General features: G+C 41.3%; 1 protein-coding gene across 1 annotated transcript in view; it reads left to right on the top strand.

Moving 5' to 3' along the window:
• Positions 1 to 963: 963 nt before the first annotated feature.
• The window catches only part of fat4.S (FAT atypical cadherin 4 S homeolog), a 188,033-nt gene continuing 167,362 nt past the window's right edge, over positions 964 to 21,634 (top strand). Inside the window, exon 1 of the mRNA XM_018243327.2 lies at positions 964 to 6,975. Coding sequence (XP_018098816.1) covers positions 1,855 to 6,975 — 5,121 coding nt within the window. The 5' untranslated portion in view covers positions 964 to 1,854. The remainder of the gene's footprint in view (positions 6,976 to 21,634) is intronic.

Genomic DNA, 21,634 nt, shown 5'->3' with positions numbered 1-21,634 from the left:
ACGATTTCACATTTTTCTCTTTTTATTCCTCATAGAGTTGAAGAATGAGAACATATGTTCTGTGGACTTGTCCTGTGATTTTCTTTAATGCTCCTCAGTGCTGCGGTTTATTTATCTGCTCTTCTTCCCCGGGGACTTTATAGAGAAGGGAAGAGATGACAGGCGCGCAAGGCACAGTGTTCAGCTGTGATATTTTGCTTCATTATAGAATTAAAACACCCCAGCAAAATATATTTTCGTCATGAGACGTCCCTAGGTGAAAATAGCCCTTTGTCTATCCAAAATAAAAAGGATAATGGGTCAACTGCAACTATACAGATGATGATGTTGCTGCTGCTGTAAGATTCGGGTTTCCACCTGGCCGGTATTTTACAGGCCTGGCCGGTAAAAATGTTGCTTGATGCTTATGTAATTTATAGGGAAAAAGCATAAAAATATAGGAAAGCCGGGATTTTTTTCCAGAAAAGGTGGCAACCCCTTACAGTAAGATGCCACAGACACTCACTAGTGGTCTGAGGCGGTTTGGGCCTCTATGTACCTGAAATGCTAGGGCCTATTTTTAAGCCCAGTTTGGACCTAGCTGTGCAAATAACCGTTGGGGATGGGGCAGGCCCGGACTAGCAATCTGTGGGTTCTGGCAAATGCCAGAGGGGCTGCCACAAGATGCCAAATAAAGTCACTATTTAGTGGACTGGTGAGGAGCTGATTGAGCCTCTCTGTACCTGGAATGCCAGGGCCTATTTTGACTCCCAGTCCAGAACTGGGTTGCGGTGCCATTCCTTTATAGCGCAGAAGCAACCTCAGGGGCTGCGGAGGAATGAAACACAAGAGCAGCAATGACAAGAGGCTTCAAGTTCCTCTCACAATAAAACAGAGGCTTTACAGTTGCTATTGGTTAGGACAGTGGTGCACTTTTGCTTGTACTGGACTGTTGTAAGCAAGTTGTATAGACCAGTCCTGGCAGCCAGCGAGTTAAGTAAATGCGCACATTATTAGCACCCCCTCCCCACCTCCACTGTTCCCAGCGAGCTAATGGTTTGGGTCCCAGAGAGCGGAGAACAAGCAGCGCTGCCGGCCAATGGAGGGGAGCAGGGGCAGCCCGGGAAACCTCAGAGGATTTAGCGAGGGGGCGCGGCACCAGAAGCCAATGACCAATCAGGAGGCAGCAGGGTGGGCTTGGAAGTGACAGGCGTGTGGCTGGGCGGTGCGATTGTATGCAGGGGGGGGTCTGAATCCTGCCTGATGGGAAGGGGATTCAATGAGCGAAGAAAGTTTTTGTTTCTTCAGCAGCAGCGAGTTGTGCTGTGAGTTCCATTCCATTCTATCGTCGGGAGCAGCGGGTCTCTGTGCTACACACTGCAGCCTGCCCAGGAACTCCGCAACACCCCTGCAGCCGGCAATAGTGGGGTAACCTTACTCCCCGCAATACAAAGAGGGGAATTGTCTCACAGGTCTGTGCAATCGCTGCTGCTATTGGATGAGCACAATCCCCGGCACTGGGATGAGCAGCGAGACGTCTCTACCGAGCTCACCCATCTTTCTGCATTGAAGGGGATCGCGCGGGGGGGAACCCGAGTTCAGAGAAGCCTGATGGACACAAAGGCTCAGTGACAGCTCCAGACTCACCTCCAATCCACAAGTTACTCACCGGCTGCGCGGCGCAAACTTAAAGCACTGCTGGATGCTCGCTGTGGATGTACAATGTGTAAGGCGCTATAAATGCGGCGCTACTGGAACCTGAGGGAACGCTACACTCACTGGAGTTGCCTTAGTCCTGGGCAGTTGTAGTTCATTGTTCTTGCGCCGCTGCAAGTTGGATTTATCCTTTTGGTTAAAAGATAGTGGATTGGCAGAATGAGCCTTTTCCTAGGAATGACTTGTCCCTTGCACATATTGCTGTGTGTGCTGCTGGAGTCCCTGGCACCTCGGGTTTTGTGCAGCTCTCAGCCCAGGCAGCTCTTTCAGGTGCTGGAGGAACAACCCCCAGGGACGTATGTGGGCACCATCAGCACCAAGCCTGGATTTACCTACCGACTCAGCGAATCCCATGTCTTGTTTAATATTAACTCCACTACTGGCTCCATCTACACCACCTCCAATATCGACAGAGAGAGCTTGGTCAGTGATGTGATCAACCTGGTGGTGCTCTCCAGCCAGCCAACGTACCCCACAGAAGTGCGGATTACTGTATTAGATATCAATGACAACTCCCCTGTTTTCCCAGAGCCCTCCATTGTCGTTTCCTTTAAGGAGGACACACAGGGTGGGCGTCAAGTCATACTGGACACTGCTACAGACTCTGATGCTGGTAACAACGGTGTAGATCATCGATCCTATCGTATTGTATCAGGTAACCCGGACGGGCGCTTCAAGTTGGGCATTACAGTTAACCCAAGCGGGGAGGGGGCTTTTCTTCACCTGATGTCCCAAGGTCCCTTAGACAGAGAGACCAACCCATGCTATTATCTGCTGGTGGAGGTGGAGGATAAAGGCACTCCCAAAAGATTAGGTCACCTTCACGTTAATGTAACTGTGCAAGATATTAATGACAACCCACCAGTTTTCAGCAGCTCCCAGTACCAGGCCAAGATAGAGGAAGACTCCCCAGTAGGTTTAAGCGTTTTAAAAGTGGAGGCCACTGATAGAGATGAAGGCCCTAATGCTGCCATCAGGTATCAGCTTGCAGAAGGTACCCCTTTTCAAATTGACCCAGAAAGTGGTCTTGTAACTATTAGGGAGCCTCTGGATTATGAGAGCCGGCGGCAATACACCCTCAGCATCCAGGCCAAAGATCTAGGTACCCCACCACTTACTGGCCGCTCGGAGGCACTGGTCCGCCTAATTGATGTAAATGATAATGACCCTGTAGTAAAGTTTCGCTATTTTCCTGCTACCTCCCGCTATGCATCAGTTGATGAGAATGCTCAAGTTGGGACAGTGGTGGCTTTGCTTACTGTCACTGATGCAGACTCTCCTGCTGCAAATGGCAATGTTACAGTTGCTATCTTGGGGGGCAATGAACAGCGCCATTTTGAAGTACAGACTTCCAAAGTCCCTAATCTCAGCCTCATCAAAGTGGCCAGTTCTCTTGACAGAGAAAGAATTCCTTCCTATAACCTGACAGTTAGTGTATCAGATCAGGGTCATCCCAGGCCCCGCTCCTCTGTGGCCAGCTTAGTCATATATGTTAATGACATCAACGACCACCCTCCAGTTTTCCAGGAGCCACATAGTAAAGTGCAGATCAGTGAGGATTTACCCCCTGGATCCTACATTTGTGGGGTTTCTGCTTCTGATGGGGATACAGGATTAAATGCCAATCTACGATACTCTATTGTGTCTGGAAACACGCTGGGCTGGTTCTCTATAAGTGAGAGCAGCGGATTGGTAACTAGTACTTCAGCACTGGATCGGGAAATAGCTCCACAGCTGCTTTTAAATATCAGTGCCCAGGACCAGGGGCCACAGCCTAAAACAAGTTATGCCACGCTCCTTGTCAACCTTTTGGATGTCAATGATCAAAAACCAACTTTTACTGGGATTCATGTGAATGGCCATGTGGTATCTCTGCCAGAAAATTCTTTGATTGGCACTGAATTGCTTATGCTCAAGGCTACTGATGGTGACCTAGGGGACAATGGAACCATTCGCTTCTACTTTGATGCTGATAACCCTAGCCAGTGCCAGGGACAATTTCGGCTAGATCCTTTGTCTGGCAAATTAAATACTAGGACAGATCTTGACAGAGAGCAGCAGGATCGCTGCACTTTACAGATTTTGGCAAGTGATCTTGGCACCCCTCCCCTGTCTTCCACAGCCAAGGTCATTGTTACTCTGTTGGATGTAAATGACAATAGCCCAGTTTTTTATCCAGTGCAGTACTTTGCCAACATTCAGGAGAATGAACCACCTGCTAGTTTTGTGGCCACTGTCACAGCTTCTGACCCAGACTTGGGCATCAATGGCACAATCAGATATTCTATTAGAGCTGGGGACACATCAAAATTTCAGGTTGATCCCGAGACTGGCGCAATCTCTACAAAAGCAGCCCTTGACAGGGAGGAAAAAACAGCCTACCAGCTTAAGGTGCTGGCTTCAGATGGAGGGGGCCTGCAATCCCACAATCATGCCATAGTCACTATCACTGTGTTGGACACTCAAGATAATCCCCCATCTTTCTCCCAGGGCTCATATAGTTTTGTTATGTTTGAAAATGTGGCGGTAGGTTATAATGTTGGAATGGTTTCAGCTACCTCTTTAGATCTGAATACCAATATCACTTACCTGGCTACTACAGGTGACCAAAAGGGGGTGTTTACTATTGACAAAGCCACGGGACTAATCATGACTGCAAGTGTGGTAGATAGGGAGGAACACGACTTTTATCAGTTGAAAGTGGTGGCTAGTGGTGGGGCTGTAACGGGGGAAGCTATTGTGAACATCACAGTTAAAGACTTAAATGACAATTCCCCTCACTTTGTAAATGCAGTTGAAAATGTCAATGTGGTTGAGAACTGGAAGACTGGTCATATAATTTTTCAGGCCAAGGCTGTAGACCCCGATGAAGGAATCAATGGGAAGGTAGCCTATAGCTTAAAGCAAAATCCTCAAAGCTTGTTTTATGTTGATGAGGTTACAGGTGCTGTGAGCCTTACTGGCCCCCTTGATGTCGATACTGGTTCATACCAGGTAGAAATTATAGCGTCAGATATGGGAGTACCGCAATTAGCATCTAGCTTCATATTAACCATTTCAGTGCATGATGTCAATGACAACACCCCTGTCTTTGATCAGCTCTCTTATGAAGTGACCCTTTTAGAGTCAGAACCAGTTAATTCAAGATTCTTTAAGATTCATGCTACTGATAAAGATTCAGGGCTCAACGGAGAAATCACATATTCTATAACACATGGAAATGTGGGTGAGGCCTTTGGTATATTCCCAGATGGCCAACTCTATGTAAAGACTGAACTGGACAGAGAGGTTAAGGATTTATATGTGTTGCAGGTCTCTGCTTCAGACAGAGCTGTTGAGCCTCTCAGTAGCACTGTTAATGTTACAATAATACTGGAGGACATTAATGACAATAGACCATTGTTCAATAGCACCAATTATGTTTTCTATTTTGAGGAGGAAAACAGTGGGGGGTCATTTGTTGGGAGAATCTATGCTGTGGACAAGGACTCCGGTTCCAACGGTGAAATAATGTATGCTTTTGAAACAATGCAGCCTGATTTTGAACTGAACACAGTTACTGGGGACATTACAAGCACCCATCAGTTTGACAGAGAGGCCCTCATGAGGCAGAGAGGGGCTGCAGCTTTTACCCTTAAAGTCACCTCCACAGATTTAGGTTTGCCAAAGCCACTGAAAGATCAAGCCACTGTGCAGATTTACATAAGGGATATCAATGATAACCATCCTAAATTTTCTAAAGACTTATACCAAGCTAGCATATCTGAATTGGCCTCTAACATGACACAGGTGCTAAGGTTGTCATCATCTGATGTAGATGAGGGCAATAATGGTTTGATAAGCTATTCTATTGTGAAGGGGAATGAGGGGAAGCATTTTACAATTGACAGTAGTACAGGGCAGGTCGCACTTTTGGGCAGATTGGACTATGAAGCTACAGCCTCTTACTCCCTGATCATTCAAGCTGTTGATTCTGGGGCAGTTCCATTAAGTGCAACATCCACCTTAAGCATTGAGGTCCTGGATGAAAATGACAACAGCCCTTCTTTCCCCAAAGCAACCTTATTTGTGGATGTTGTGGAGAATATGAGAGTTGGGGAGCTGGTGTCCTCTGTGACAGCCACTGACTCTGATTCTGGGGACAATGCAGATGTTCACTATAGCATAACAGGGACTAATAACCATGGCACATTCAGTATTAGTCCCAACACTGGCAGCATTTTCCTTTCCAAGAAGCTGGATTATGAAACCCAGGAGCTGTACAAGCTGAACATCACAGCACAGGACAAGGGCAGCCCCCCTCGTTCCAGCACCATGTCAGTGGTTATCAAGGTGAGAGACTTCAATGACAACCCACCCTCCTTCCCTGCAGGGGATATCTTCAAATCAGTGGAAGAGAACCTTCTCATTGGCACCTCCATACTGACTGTTACTGCCACCGACCCCGACGCTGATATCAATGGGCAGCTCACCTATGCTATCATCCAGCAGAAGCCAAGGGGCAATCACTTTGTCATTGACGAGGTGAGGGGCACCATCTACACTAACGCGGAGATAGACAGGGAGTTTGCCAACCTGTTTGAGCTGACTGTGAGAGCCAGTGACCTGGCTGTGCCTCTGGAGTCAAGGAAATATGCCATAAAGAATGTAACCATCTTAATTAGTGACCTCAATGATAATGTGCCCACATTTGTCTCCCAGAATGCCTTTGCCGCCGACCCTTCTCTGGTGATCGGATCGGTGCTGACCACCATTACTGCATTTGATCCAGACGAGGGGTCCAACGGAGAGATTGAGTACGAGATTATCAATGGAGACACTGAGACATTTATAGTGGATCGATATAGCGGGGATTTAAGAGTTGCCTCTCCCCTGGTGCCCTCTCACCTGCTCTATAACCTTATAGTTGCTGCTACTGACTTGGGCACTGAGCGGAAAGCCACCACTACCGAGCTCACTATTATACTGGAAGGGCACAATGGGCCTGTGTTCTCACAACCCAAGTACATCACCATCCTGAAAGAGGGGGAGCCAATCGGTACCAATGTGATATCTATTGAAGCTGCCAACCCCCGCGGTACCGACTCTGTTGTGGAATACTTCATTGTGTCGGTCAATTGCGAGGGCAGGACTGTAGGGCGATTGTTCACCATCGGGCGCAAGACTGGCATCATCCAGACCGCAGCTGTGCTGGACCGTGAGCGTGGGGCCCGACTGTACCTGGTGGACGTTTATGCCATAGAGAAGGAAACCAGCTTGCCCAAGACCCAGAGAGCTCAGGTAAGACATGATTCTTTGGCACAATGTGAATGAGATGCTTCTTTTGCAGATCTGAGCAGGGAACATATCAGTATATTAGAACAGAATGACATGATCCTATGTGATTAATTCTTATTTGAAAACTTTCCCAGGAAACAGTGGCAGTAACAGGCAGTCAGTGTACACTGCAACTTGCCATTTGCACTTCTACACATGAAAAGATGTAACTCTTTGTTTCAATATCATCACTGTTACTTGCCCTAAAAAAAACTTTAATTTTACTTAAAGGGGTGGTTCACATTTAAGTAAACTTTTAGTATGTTAGAATAGCAAATTCTAAGCAACTTTCAATTGGTCTTCATTATTTTTTATATAGTTTTTTATATATTTGCCTTTTTCTTCTGACTCCAGTTTTCAAAAACTGGATGCTCTGTAAGGCTACAAATTTGGCATTGATACTTTTTATTACTCATCTTTCTATTCAGGTTCTCGCCCATTCATATTCCGGTCTCTTATTCAAAGCAATGTATGGTTGCCAGATTGCTGACACTGCAAACTGGAGAGCTGCTGAATAAAAAACTAAACAACTCAAAATCCACAAATAATAAAAAATATAAACCAATTGAAAATTGTCTCAGAATATCACTCTTTACATCATACTAAACGTTGAACAACCCCTTTAAGTTGTGATATTGTTAAGGTGACATCTGCATAAAATAACTGAAAGGGCTAGTTCACCTTTAAATGAACTTTTAGTATGATATGGATATTTTTTAGAGAATTTGCAACTGATCCTCATTTTTGTGCTTATTATGACTTTTATATTTTTAAGCTTTTTGTTCAGCAGCTCTCTATCTGGTTTCTAGGGTCCAGTTTACCCTAGCAATGGGGCAGTGGGTTTAATGAAAGACTGGGAGAGAAGAGACCTGAACAGAAAGATGTACAGGTATAGCATCCATTATCTGGAAATCCGTTATCCAGAAAGCTCCAAATTACAGAAAGGCCATCCATCTCCCATAGTCTCCAATATAATCAAACAAATCAAATTTTTAAAAATGATTTCCCTTTTCTTTGTAGTAATAAAACAGTACCCAGCTAAGATATTATGAACCCTATTTGGATGCAAAATGATCCTATTGGGTTTAATTAATGTTTAAATTGAATTTTAGTCGTGGCGATCCAAATTATGGAAAGTTCCCTCATCAGGAAAACCACTGGTTTTGAGCATTCTGGATAATAAGTCCCATACCTGTAATCACAAGTAATAATACAAGTGTAGCCTCACAGAACAATAGGTTTATGGCTGCCAGGGTCACTGACCCCCAAGAACCAGATAGCATTTTAAACTGAAAAGTGCAGAAATGGAGGGCAAATCATTTAGTTGAAATAGGACATTCATATACTAAAAGTTGTCTTGAAGGTGAACTGCTCCTCACATATTTATTATTGTTTATCATGGATGTAGAGCTTGTTTAGTGTGCGTCACATCATTTCAAATTGCTAGTAAATATGAATACCGTTCCCTGAAACCTCCAGTCTGTGGGCATCGGTCTCTCATCTTCAGTTCAGTGTGTAACATGACAGCCTTTGAATGCTAGAGGATGCTGGGAGTTGTAGATTAACAACAAAGATTCGCTAAAAAGTGGCAATGGAATATACTTCGACAGGGTGATTGCCATGTATCACACAATGTGCAAAGTGCAAATTAAAATCAGCCATTTCTTTGCACTTTGGTGGTTTATCTGTATTAGGTGTTTTGCCAGTGGCATTTGAGCTGCTTTTTCAGAGAAGACCTGCGGTATGCCCTTTAGATCAAGCATTGCCTGCAAGTGGGGGGAGGCACTTAGGCACCTCCGCCTAGTAAATTACTCTTTTAGTTTTCTTCTTTACAGTGCATTGCATCCTGCATATCATGTACTCTAAAGGTAAAGAGCAATGCAGTACTTGGTACTAATCAATCTCCTGCTGCAGTGTATGTTAATGGGAATCAACCCAAAAAGTGCTGTGTTGCAAACATGTCACATAGCAAATCATTAACTTCAGTTCCAGCGCAGTCTTTCACTCACTTAACATTCAGCTCAATACAAATGTATTGAATGAAGGAGTTAGGGAAGTCTTTGCAAGGCGCAGATCCAGAATATATGTGCCACTCATTTCTGAGGGTATTTATTGTGACAGACAGATGTATCACTGCAGTTGGGGAAATCCCCCAGGGAATTAAAAGATATACAGTTCAGGTCTTTATTAGGTCCTGTCTGCTACATTCCAGCAGTAGTAAGGCTTGCTGGAATTCAATCGTTTGTTAGATGGGGGATCTGGACATAGCTGGTTTGAAAGTCTAACTTTATTATGTTGTATCCAGAGACTAATTATAACATGAATATCATAATAACAGCAATGCGGCTATCAGGATGTACTATGCCCTTCATCCTCGGAAACCTATGAATATGAATGCTGTGCATTTGATATCAACAAGTTGCATTTTTTAGATCAACCTCTACATGTTGTAGAAAATTCTATCATCAGCCAAAGGTTTTAGAGGGTCTATGGAAATAATTTATGATCACATGAAGGTCTGCATGTTCCTTATCCCTGGCATAAGTGGAACCACTAGAAAGCTCTGTGCCCAATATTAAACTTGAAGTAAGTGAAGCTGTGTATATTTCCACTTTGCAGCAAGCAGAGTCTCTGTGCTCCAGTCTGATAGCTCATATTTCAGAGCCATGTAGCAGTAGGCATTTCTACAGTCCTTCCACAAGCGATTGGGTTCTGCTAGTTAGCACAGTCCCCGCCATAAATGAGAAACAAATGTTTTCCTTTCCAGTCATATTAAGATCTGAGCTTAAAGGGCTGAAGTTTATGCATGCATGGCTTCTTTTCTTACTTGGGATAAAAATGCCCCATCCTCCATTTCAAACAGAATTTACTGTGTCTGTTTTAAAATAAACTGAATTTTTCTTACCAAAAGTAAAGCTGAAGGTTTACCGTCCCAGTGAATGGCCTGGCTTCCAGCTAATTTAGCTGTTTATAGCAAACACAAATGCACTATAATCAGGTTTCTATTTAAATATGATTTCATCTAAGTCGGAGAAACTTGGCATTCATTATTTAAAGCGATACATTTCCAAATCAACTCCACGTGGAATACAATTATGAAAAACAGTCCATGTTGGTACAATAAATAGGACATTGTTTAGCAAGCCATTCTTTTCTTTATATTTATATATCTAACATGTGCTGGTAGCTGCCATTTTTGTTTGCCTTTCTGAGACATCCTACATTCAACAGCACTCCTAGTAGTCATAAATACACTGCATTTGTGATACATATTGTCTGTATAGAACATCTCTACTGAAGCACAGAAATGACAGCCCTATCTATACACAACTATGACTTCAAGTGTTAGTGTCTGCTAAGCCATTCACTGGGGATCTGTACAGGTCATATTTACAGATTAAATTGCATCTTATTGGACAGCCCTCTGATGGGCTTTCCTGAGCAATATCTGGCCGACAGTAGGACAATTGATGATTGGCAGGTTTAAAAATCCTCTTGGTTCATTGATGCGACCCTCGATCAGACTGTCCGTATTCTCCTTGTTGTTATCTGACCTTAAGGTGGGCATATCGGGGAGACATCCGCTTGTTTAGCGACCTCGCCAAACGAGTAGATCTCTGTATGTATGGCCAGCTTTACAATCATCATTAGTTGCTCAAGAAATATCAAGATTAATGTTCTTTACTGGCTTTGGATAGAGTTGAATTGAGTAAAGCTGGCCATAGATGCAAAGATCCAATTGTATGAATCATCGTACGATCGGACTTTCTAATCTCCCGACCCGCCACTAACCATTCAGATCAAAGTCTTACCAGTCAGATTAGTTAAAAAACAGATCAGCAATGTTCTGCCCCTGACAGCAATCATAAGATATCTATGTCCAACCAAAGCTAGGGACAGTCTCCCACTGAAAATCGTACGATTGGCAATACACGCAGAGATATTATCGGCAGCCGACAGAAATTTTCTAACCTGTCCGATCGACCAAACGACCGATCCACACACAGTTCGAAAATCGTGCAAATCCTCGATTCGTATGATCAGATCTTTGCGTCTATGGCCAGTTTAAGGGCTGCAACATGATGTGTCCACGCCAGTGAAAGCAATGGCTGTGAATCTTCCCATAGATGAATAAATAAGGGAGAACCGGCACTGCTCAGCTGAGTTTACAATCCAAAAGGATAGGAGGTATGAGAAGCAAGGATTAGCTAGCTCTTAATCAAAGTAGCTAAATCACATCATGTTGTCTTAAAATACAAAGGAAGTAAAATTTAATCTGGGGTGTTAGGAAACCTCCACCCCCAGTGAATTGTAAACCTTGGGCACTTGGGCTGGTGCTTGCAAGTTCACATAAAAGGTTTACTAGACTGCAAATAATGGTCATGGACAGCTGTAAGAGATCCCAGGGAAATTGTTGAAGATGGGGATGAAAAGTACATACTCTACTGTTAATAAGATATCCATCCATTTAAACTGTGTTATACAAGAGAGGATGCTGCTACTTTTAGGAACACACAACACTTTTCTAACTATACAGCACTTCTTTAGCTGAACCTAGTACATGAAGGAACATGACATTGTGAAACATGACATGTTAACATTTATTTTCCATATTTTAAAGGGCATATTGTAACCTTCACACTTTTCCAATCTTCATTGCGGTCTACTGAGTCACTGACCTAGTTGGCAATAATGAGACTGAAGCAATATAAAATTTTGTTTAGGTTATAGGGAAACGCACACACACTTATACACACACAGACTTATGCGGATGTCACAGTATAGCTTCTCACATAATAAAATTCTTATTTGAGATTGATGTACTTTGAATAGCTCTCCAACTTTCCATATTTAGAAGGTTTTGTATTTCTTCATTAAAACGTGGGCTCATCTGTGTGATGTAGAATATATGTTTATATAGTCCCTGTGTATGTTTTCCTAACTTTCAGCTTTGACACAGAGTAGAAGGTAAACATTAGGGTTAAAAATATGTCATTTATTTTTAGGGTTTAGTTCTCCTTCAAACTTTCCCATTTCACACAGTGATAGAAGTTAAAAGTGGTCTTTTTTAAGCAGGGTTAATGTTCTTACTGTCCTACAGTACTGTGTCATAATGTAGGTAGGTATCCATCAGCAACCAAAGTATTGTATACCATTGGTAGAATGGTTGCTTGGCTTTACCAAGCAATACCGTTTGGGAAATGCCCAAATCTTGCTGACATGCCATTCTTGAACTATCCTACTAGCTGCTTTAGCCCACATGGCCAAGTAAGATGTTAAAAAGACAGTTAACCAACCTTTCCACTGTCCCTGCTATTGTAATACAAAGCAATGAATTACTACTCTGTTGTAGACAAGTGTAGTTGAATTTAATTTCAGAACATATGCAATCCCACAGTTCTGCTAATGAAATACAATGAACAGCAAGTTATAGGTCAACTTTGGCCATAAAGGAGCATTAAAGTCCTCCTCGTGGATTGGAGCAATGCCACACAACTTTCCGTTCCCTCTCAGAACATGTATCAAGATAACTGGTGTTGGGAGGGCCTGAATGGTTTCCTTACTGTGTGGACATAAATTAAACAGAAGTGTCTGAAGGAGTTCCTCATATCTATCCCTTTTGTCTGCCAGAAGTCCATGTAACCCCTTTGCTAATCAAGGTATTTTCTGTACCATCTGTCAACTAGTCCAAAGCAATTTACCTACAACAAGTGAAGTCTGATATCCACTGTGCAACAGATGGGCTTCCAGCTGGGGAGGGGTTAAAGTTTCCTTTTGGAGCAGAATAGAAAGCAAGAGGAAACCATGCTCTTCCTGTTTAATTGTTCTATTCCTTTAATTGTAAAATGACAAATATGAGCACGTTCTGTATGTGTTCACTGTTTGTGTGTCACATTAGGTTCTGAATAGTTTTAGGATTTCTCGGCCTTTGTGCTTAGATTCTCCTGTCTACTGGAATTCCGATCAGGCCGTACTGTCATATCCGAGGATGTTGCTAGGTAACTTGGAGTTTTCCCACTGTAGTGACTACGCAGAGTTTTGTTAATTCATTTCAGACATAGTGAAATCCTAAACATTTGCCACCAGTCATTGCTGTAACATTTCCACAGTGCTCTGATTTTTCTTTAGGTGTTATGTAAGAGAAATGCTATATTTTTACAATTTGTGGTATTACAAATACATGTGAAAGTTAAAATAATTGGAATATTGTTATAATGATGTTACACAAAGAGTTCTGTGGAGCCTCAGGGAAGTTTGGGGGCTATAACTTTTTGGAGGCCTATGTGCTGCCCCCTGGCCCCAAGCTGGACTTACTTTTTATATATTTTGCTCAGTTTTTTCATTAACTCTGATTTTTCAGAGCCTCCATCCTGTGATTGTACACATGGGGTGTTAGGGTTGTAAAAGGAAAAAAGCCACATATTGCCTATGGGTAAGACCCCCAATATCACAATATAGAAAATATTTGGTTAAAGAGCAGCCCGGAAGATAACAAATGTAACCATTTAGCTTTTTTCTTTTAAGGATTCAAAAACAGGATTTCAGTTATTTAAATTAAATTGAATATTTAAATTATTTAAATTAAATTATTTAAATCTTATTCTTGCGCTGTTTTTAAATAATGTCATCATTTGTTTTAAGTTTTTGATAAAATAAGTGCCACCTGAAATTTGACACCCTTTGGGAATAGATTACATTTTCGTGGCTCATGAACAACAGTGTTTTGAGAGTGAATGCTAGTCTGGATTCTATATCTATTTTCTTAGGCCTCGGTCACTAAGTAGCATTAAAATCAGTTTTCTGCCTATTTTTCTGCATAGTTTGCACAGCAGTGCTCCATAATAAGTAGGATTCCTACAGCAACATCAAAATCATGACATTCAGGGGCATATTTCTCAAAGGTCAAAGTTAAAAAAACGTCTAACTTCGAATTTAAAAAGTTTTTTTGGGGTCAAAGTGGGCCGAATTCGATTCATAGTTTTTTATAACTTCGAACTTCGATCTCCCAAACTCCCCCAATTGCCTCCATACAGGTTCTAGGAGGTCCCCCATAGGCTAAAACAACACTTTGGCAGATTTTAGGTGGCGAATGGTCGAAGTCGAAGTTTTAAAGAGATAGTACTTCAAAAAAATTTGACCTTCGAATTTTGAAGTTTTTTCAAATTCGAATCGAAGTATGACTATTCCCTAGTCGAAGCACACAAAAAATAGCTCGAAATTCGAAATCAAAATCAATCAAAACAAATCAGCAGTCCACTAAGAAGTCTCTGTGTAAACAAACACCCATTCCCCCAGATACAGTTTGTTAGGCTGTGAGATAAGGAGCAACTCATTATACAGACACTTCTCAGTGGACTGCTTATTTGTTTTATTATTGTGCTCTTTTGATCCAAAAGCAAAATGGGGCTTTACTTTCAATTCCTACCACCTGTCTTCCCCTTAAATGTTTGGACATTTAATGAGCTGCTCTCTGGGAATGGCAGCAGATATAATTATATAACAGTAGCTATCTGGGAGCTGGTCGGTTGTTGGTGTTATAGAATCTGTTCCAACTAGGCATGGGGCCTGTAAATATAAATGAGAAGAAAGGCTATGCAATTCCAATGTGCAAAGGCCTATCCCCGCTGAATGTTATACATAGAAGACTTCTCTTTAGCTCAGAACACAGTGTTACATCTTGTTCACTTTGATAATGCACAGTGGGAGTACTTTGAACAATTTACTTTGGGTATGAGTATTCAATTAACCAAAAGAATTTCAGCTTTGCAGCTCCCTTGGATTCCCTAATCTCTAACCTAACTACATGGCCCGGCTCATGGAGCTTAACCTGGGAAAGGAAGTGCAAAACCGTGCAGCTATCTACCAGTGGTTTTTTAGCTTTTGAAGAGTTATTAGTGCAGTGAGAATGGAAAGAGAGAGGGCAACTGCTTAAATCGACAGTGCTGAGTGCATTAACAATATGAATCACCTTTATCGGATTCAGCCATCTGTGATCCTTTAATTTGATATACTCAGTTTTGGCAGGTCTACATTGTTTGATCTCACCCTGTACTGTTGCATCTTGCAAGCAGTGTGTTTATACCCATTTCCATTTTTACACTACTGCAAATAAAACCCTCTGAATGATCACTGACAGGGCCTACTGTCATCCTTTCTTAAAAAGGTAGTAAAACACTTCACCCTTACAAAAATAGTTTTTAGGAAGTGCTGTCATTATTGGGACATATTTAGAATGTAACAATTTACATTGGTCACACTAAGGGACCATCGCCTACTGAGAACAATAACTCTTAGCTCGTTGCTCCATCCTTGGCTTGGCTTGAGAGTTGTAGGCCCAGTTTGGTTTCAAGGACTTAAAATTGAATGTATAATGACTCTTTAGGTTGGACAGCTAGGTGGAGGAACATATTGTTACAAACTTAGAAAGGGAAATCAGCACATTACACATTCAAATCATGTAGCCACCGTATGATACTGGCTTTAAAAGCAGGGAGGTAATTTTACTGGTTGCCATGGGTTACTAGCCCTGGGCAGACTCTGCTTTACCTCATTTACATTTAACCCCATTTTTAAACTCCTTAAGTTTTTCCTTGTGCAATGAGCCAAGGACTCACAGATGATACTAATGCTTGTAGTATGCAGTTCCATAATGTTATCTTATAGTGTGTCATTTGTTTAAACCAATGGATCCATCATTCTGTCATCATGCAAGCAAAGAAAATATAATAAATATATTGCAGTTGCAATCTGAACTTCTGGCAACGATTAAGATACTGTATTTTTGCAATACCAGTAATATAAGTGAATCAATGAGGTGGGAGGTGGAGGGGATAAGGAGACTATAGACCATTTAAATGCAAGTATTTAGAATTAAATAATGAGAACATGAATTTCGTGTCAGAAACATTAAGCTTCACAATTGAACCTGATTTAAAAATTACAACGTTTTCAGATCCCTAGCATGTTTAAAATCTCTCATATCGCTTACACAATGGGTGGGAGGTATATGTTAAATGTAGCATGATGGTACACGTATGGGACCTGTTGCCCAGAATGCTCGGGATCTGGGGCTTTCCGGATAACTGATCTTTCCATAATTTGGTTCTTCATACCTCAAGTCTACTAGAAAATCATGGAAACATTAAATAAACCAAAATGGGTGGTTTTGTTTCCAATAAGAATTCGTTATATCTTAGTTTGGATCAAGTACAAGCTACTGCTTTATTATTACAAAAAAAAAGGAAATCATTTTAAAAAATTTGGATAATTTGGATAAAATGGCATCTATGGGAGCCGGCCTTTCTGTAAATCGGAGCTTTCTGGATAACGGGTTTCCGTATAACGGTTCCCATACTTTTGTTAGTTGCTGCAGTTTGCTTCAAAAATCTGTTTACCAGCAGCCTTATGAACTTCTATAAAGATATAGGAGCAGCTATAGCAAATGGAGTCAAGTTGGTGCACTGATCCAAACACTGCCTTGCTATCATTTAAAAGGCTTGCATCCATCAACTTTCCCATGAATGCCATGCCATTCTTGATATTTGCCCTCCAACAGCAACTCTGCAAAACATGCGTATGGCTAATGGCATAAAGGGATCAGTGGTGCAACTGATCATTTATAGAGAGTGCTCCATTAATATTATGTCAGAAGTGGCATAATTAGAAGTTACCACAGCAAAATTATTTAAGGGTTCCGTAAGACATTTTGCCCGCTGGGCATGGTCTTTTTCTCTATATTTACACCCCTGTATGTCAGTTTCTGTTTTAACTTATATTTATTGACTTTCAAGGGGGGGGTTAAACTATTAAATTGCATTTTTATTCTTGCTTTCCCTATAGCTAAGGATAAATTAAGTTTATTTTTATTTAAACACTTTCTATGCAGCGTTTGAGGTTGTGTTCTTTTCTCAATGGCTCCCTTTCAGCTACTGATGGGGGAAGAATACAGGAGTGCCGTATAGGGCAATAAATTCTTATGTGGGTCTAAACAGCTATAAATTATTTCCTGTAATTTAGCACTCCTTGACGCCAATTTCTAACCACCCGCTGTGTTTAAAAAAATTTCTTCTCCTGTTTTGCTACAGAGCCAGCAATTTAGTAAATGAGGTAAACAAAAACTGCTTAATACACAGAATAAGACAGAATCATGTCTGGATTTGTTTTTTTGTCTGGGGTGATTATGACCTTGATGGGGTTTAGTTTGTTAACTGATAGCAAGAGAAAATAAATTAGGTATGTTTCAAATAAATAGCCTTTTCCGTTTAAAAATGTTTAGGGACCACATTTAAAGAGAACATTCTCTGTGTGGGATAAAAACATCTGTGTCTTTGTTGAAGGGTACCTGTTGGCTTAATATATTATCCCCAACCAAAGGTGCAGGCTAATAGAGCCCACACTCCGGTTGTGGGTAACAGTCGTTTTTTTTAAATTGCCCCCTGCCAGCACTAGGCCACCCGCACTGGGTGGGAACATCTGGTATAAGCAACCATGTTGGGGCACATGCATGTGCATAATGAGCGAATGCTGCAACTTGCTCATAATGAAAATGCATGTGACATTTGAGCATGCGCTCTGATTTGACTTGGCATCTCACACTAGGAGCTCTCTCCTGGTGTGAGTGTCCTAGCGCTGGCGGGGGCAATTTTAAAAAGATAATAAAAAAAACGACTGTTACCCCCAACTGGAGTGCGGGCTCTATTAGCCTGCACCTTTGGTTAGGGATAATATATTTTAGCCAACAGGTGCCCTTTAAGGGCTGGTTGAGATTCAGCCACTTAACAAACGTTTCCCAAAAATATTCTAGTAACATAGTGCGTTTCATAGAGATTGCTTGGAGTAGTGGAAGGAGTTAATATATGTGTGTGTTTTGTAAAGGAAATAAAAATTATCCACATACATCTGTATTAAGATTCATCATTTTGTGTTTTCCCCTGATTATAGCTTTTTTTTCAATTGGAGTCTACCTTGCAAAATATTTTGAGAGATGGCTCCGTTTTCTCCATTAATTTCAGCCAAAGGGCTCAGGTTAGTGTTGCAGTCATTCATCATAAGTCAATATGCCTTGTTGGTCCTACTGTAATGCTATCCAATGCCTTTGGCTTGGTGATGCAGATGACAGCATATAAGGAGAAAATAAAAACAGATGGCTTGTGGTGGGTTTGGGTCACACACATAAGGCATTTAGCATTAACTTTATGAAATGTTTATATAAAAAAAAACTTCACCTGCCGCACTGCCTTACTTGGAGGTCTCAAGGAAGGTAGTCAGCACCGATGTTGCTAAGATGCATAGAGCAAAAGTCATAAAGCTGTGCGTGAACCCAAAGCTTTTCACATTAGGGCCTCCACATATATTGAGTCAGTAGTAGTTATTGATGCAACCAGCTAGTCGAACCCTGAAGCTACCATATACAGGCTGTGGTAATTAAAGGGTTCTCTAGCAGTCAAGGAGTCATGTATGGGCAAAAGTACCTTTTACGAATTACACTAATGCATCTTTATTTTAGCATGCCATGCTTACAGTTGCGTTTATTAGTGACCCCTATAATATTACTAGAAAAAATTATAATTTTTTTGGAATGCAACATCAGATAGGCATAAACAATAGAGTCCAGATTTGCAGACTCTGAAAGGGAAAGGACTTTTAATGGAATAGACTGAGATGAAGGTGATCGTGAGCAGTTTTTACTTTAATTGACATGGACAGGACAGATGTGTCTATTTAAACAACCATTATTTTTTAATTGGAGCCCTATTCTACTTATTTACTAGGGCCTACCTCCTGGGGATAATAACTCAGGCTTTTCTGTTTCTGATGGAGGCCCATATTTTCTAATACCTGCTTGGGTTCTTTAGGTGTTATTGGTCTTATTCAGAGAATAGAATATGTGCACCAAAAACATATCTGGCAAATTAATCTTAAATCTTAATTATGTTTATTTTAATTAATGTGCTTAGTGTGTTTCATTTGTCAATTACGAATCACAAGAAGCTGCAGTATCAGTTCTTCACTCTCTTTAAAGTTACAATTTTCACCTTGGATGACTAAATATTTTCCAGGAAGCCAAATACTTTTGGGCAGAATTTGTTATTTTTGTCTGTTATATGACACTGCCCCTTTAATCAAATTTCCTTTAATTGCCACCAGTTGTAATTTATTATTTCTACGGCCAGCCCAGTAAAAAAAAGATGTCTGTTAAACGTATCAGGGAGAACACATGCCAAAAAATGATCATCTGAAATATTAACTTTCAACAGATTTGCTGCAGTTGTAGATATATTTTGTTACCAAACCAAGAGCTGTGGAACATAATCGTTCAAAGTAGTCCCTTGCTGTATATATTTTACATAGATTGCAATGACTTTTTTTATACTGAAATTTGTGGGTGTATTTATTAAAATCACATTCTTCCGCTTGCAGTTTATCACCTGTCTGTTTTCTGTGCAGATTATTAATGAACAGCTAGGACTATCTTTAAATGGGTCTCTGTGGGGCCCCAATAGACATATAAAGTAATACTCTCAAACCTTAATTTTAAGATGTGGGGAGTTTTACATCAGCAACAACTCTGAAGGGATATGGGTCAACCAACACTGATATAGGTACAAAATTGAGGATAAATGTGCAAAGTGGAAAGTTTTCAAAAGTGACCATTAGACCCAAATTATTAATGTGAAGATTTATCAAAGGAAAATTTATGTGAATTTTTTTTTACTCTCATAAATTCGAATATACTCACAACTCGAATGGGAGGTTATTTAAGAAAAAAATCAAACGTCTAATATTCAATCGAATAGTCCCAACCTGAAAATTCAAATTGAATTTGAATCGAATTTGAATTGAGTTTTCCCTCCGAAAAGAACTCGAATGTCAGGAAGGCAATTAACATATTCAAATGGTTCAACAGACTTCTACCATTGACTTGTAAATGAACTGGGCAGGTTTTAGGTGGCAAATATTTGAATTAGAACTGTTTCCATGGTCGAGTTGGATAAATCTCACATTCAAATTCACATTCAAATTGGGGGGATTCAAATTCGAAAATTCAAATTTACTCAGTGTCGGACTGGCCCACAGGCAGGCCCCGACTGGCAATCTGTGGGTTCTGGCAAATGCCAGATTGGCTGCTATAAAATGCCATAGAAAGTCAGTATTTAGAGGGCTGGGGGAGCTGATTGGGCCTCTATTTGGGCTGATTGGGCCACTGTGTACCTGAAATGCCAGGGCCTATTTTAAGTCTCAGTCCGGACCTGCCCACAGGGATACCAGGAAAAGTCCTGGTGGGCCCAGGTGTCAGTGGGCCCTCCTGCTTCAAAACATTTGGCATATTTCATAGCCATTCTCTATTTCTATGAGAACAAAGAGACTAAATAGATTGAATGATAGATTATAGTATGTAAAGAAAAGAGACTAGCAGAATAGAGGTTGTGGGAGGAGAGGAATTATAATAGTAATGCGAGTGGGCCCCTGATCTAAGGTCTTTTGGTGGGCCCCTGGTCTAAGATTTTTAGGTGGGCCCCTGGTGTCCCAGTCCGACACTGAATTTACTATTCAACCCTTAATAAATCTGCCCCTAAATGTGCCTATGACTAAACAAAATAAATCAATTTCTTTCTCTTTGGCAGTAGCATAGATAAGGTTATAGGAAGCAATAGATATTTGTGCACTAATTTCATGTGAATCTCATGTTTGCTGGCGCAGATAACTAGTCCTCAATAGAGAGGTGCTGGAAGCTATGAATGTGATCACAGAGATGATACATACAGTACATTGATCAATGGATGCAATCATGGGTACAGGGCTGATATTGCAACTAGATTTTATTATTGCTGCACACTTTCCCAGATATCCACAAAATAAAGTTTTCAAGGAACGATCCAGACTGCAGGATTAACTGCTCAATTAGGTGTTTATTGTTCAACAGTGTTGAACAATAAACACCTAATTGAGCAGTTAATCCTGCAGTCTGGATCGTTCCTTGAAAACTTTATTTTGTGGATTGATACGTTCGCACGCACGGCGGAGGTGCATCACAAGGTTTCGATCGGAAGTTTTGCTTGCATTTGTTTGAGGTAACTAGCAACAGTGATTTATTGGACTTTCCCAGATATGCTCTTTGATTATGACTGCCCACATAGGGGCAAATTTACTAAAGGGCGAAGTGACTAACGTTAGCGAAAATTCGCCAGCGTGACGTCATTTCGGTACTTCTCCGATTTACTAACGGGTGCTGGTGGCACATAAACTATACACTGAGCACACGTGTAGGGCATTATAACAACTCTATTTCATTTTATTAAGGTTTCCCTGGGCTTGTGTAGTGTAATGTATTTGCTGCAATATATACGTCCATTCAACTTTAACTTCCCGCCGTATGCAAATTAACCAATGCTAGCGCAACTTCGCTTCACTTGGCGCAGTAACGCTAGCGCAACTTCACCATAGTTCGGCGCCCTGGACGTGACTTCGGATTTTAGTGAATTAGCGTTGTCCTGGCGGATCTACGCTTGGCGAAGTGTTGCGATGTGAGCGAAGCCATCGTTGGCAAATTTACGGAGGTTAGTATCAGCCTTTGTCCCTTTATTAGCTGCTAGATTACTGTTCATATTAATACTTTTATCAT

Source organism: Xenopus laevis, chromosome 1S (genome assembly GCF_017654675.1).
Source record: "Xenopus laevis strain J_2021 chromosome 1S, Xenopus_laevis_v10.1, whole genome shotgun sequence".
NCBI classification, from domain to species: Eukaryota; Metazoa; Chordata; class Amphibia; order Anura; family Pipidae; genus Xenopus; species Xenopus laevis.
Note: the sequence above shows the minus strand (reverse complement) of the source record. Positions and strands in the feature narration are given on the sequence as shown.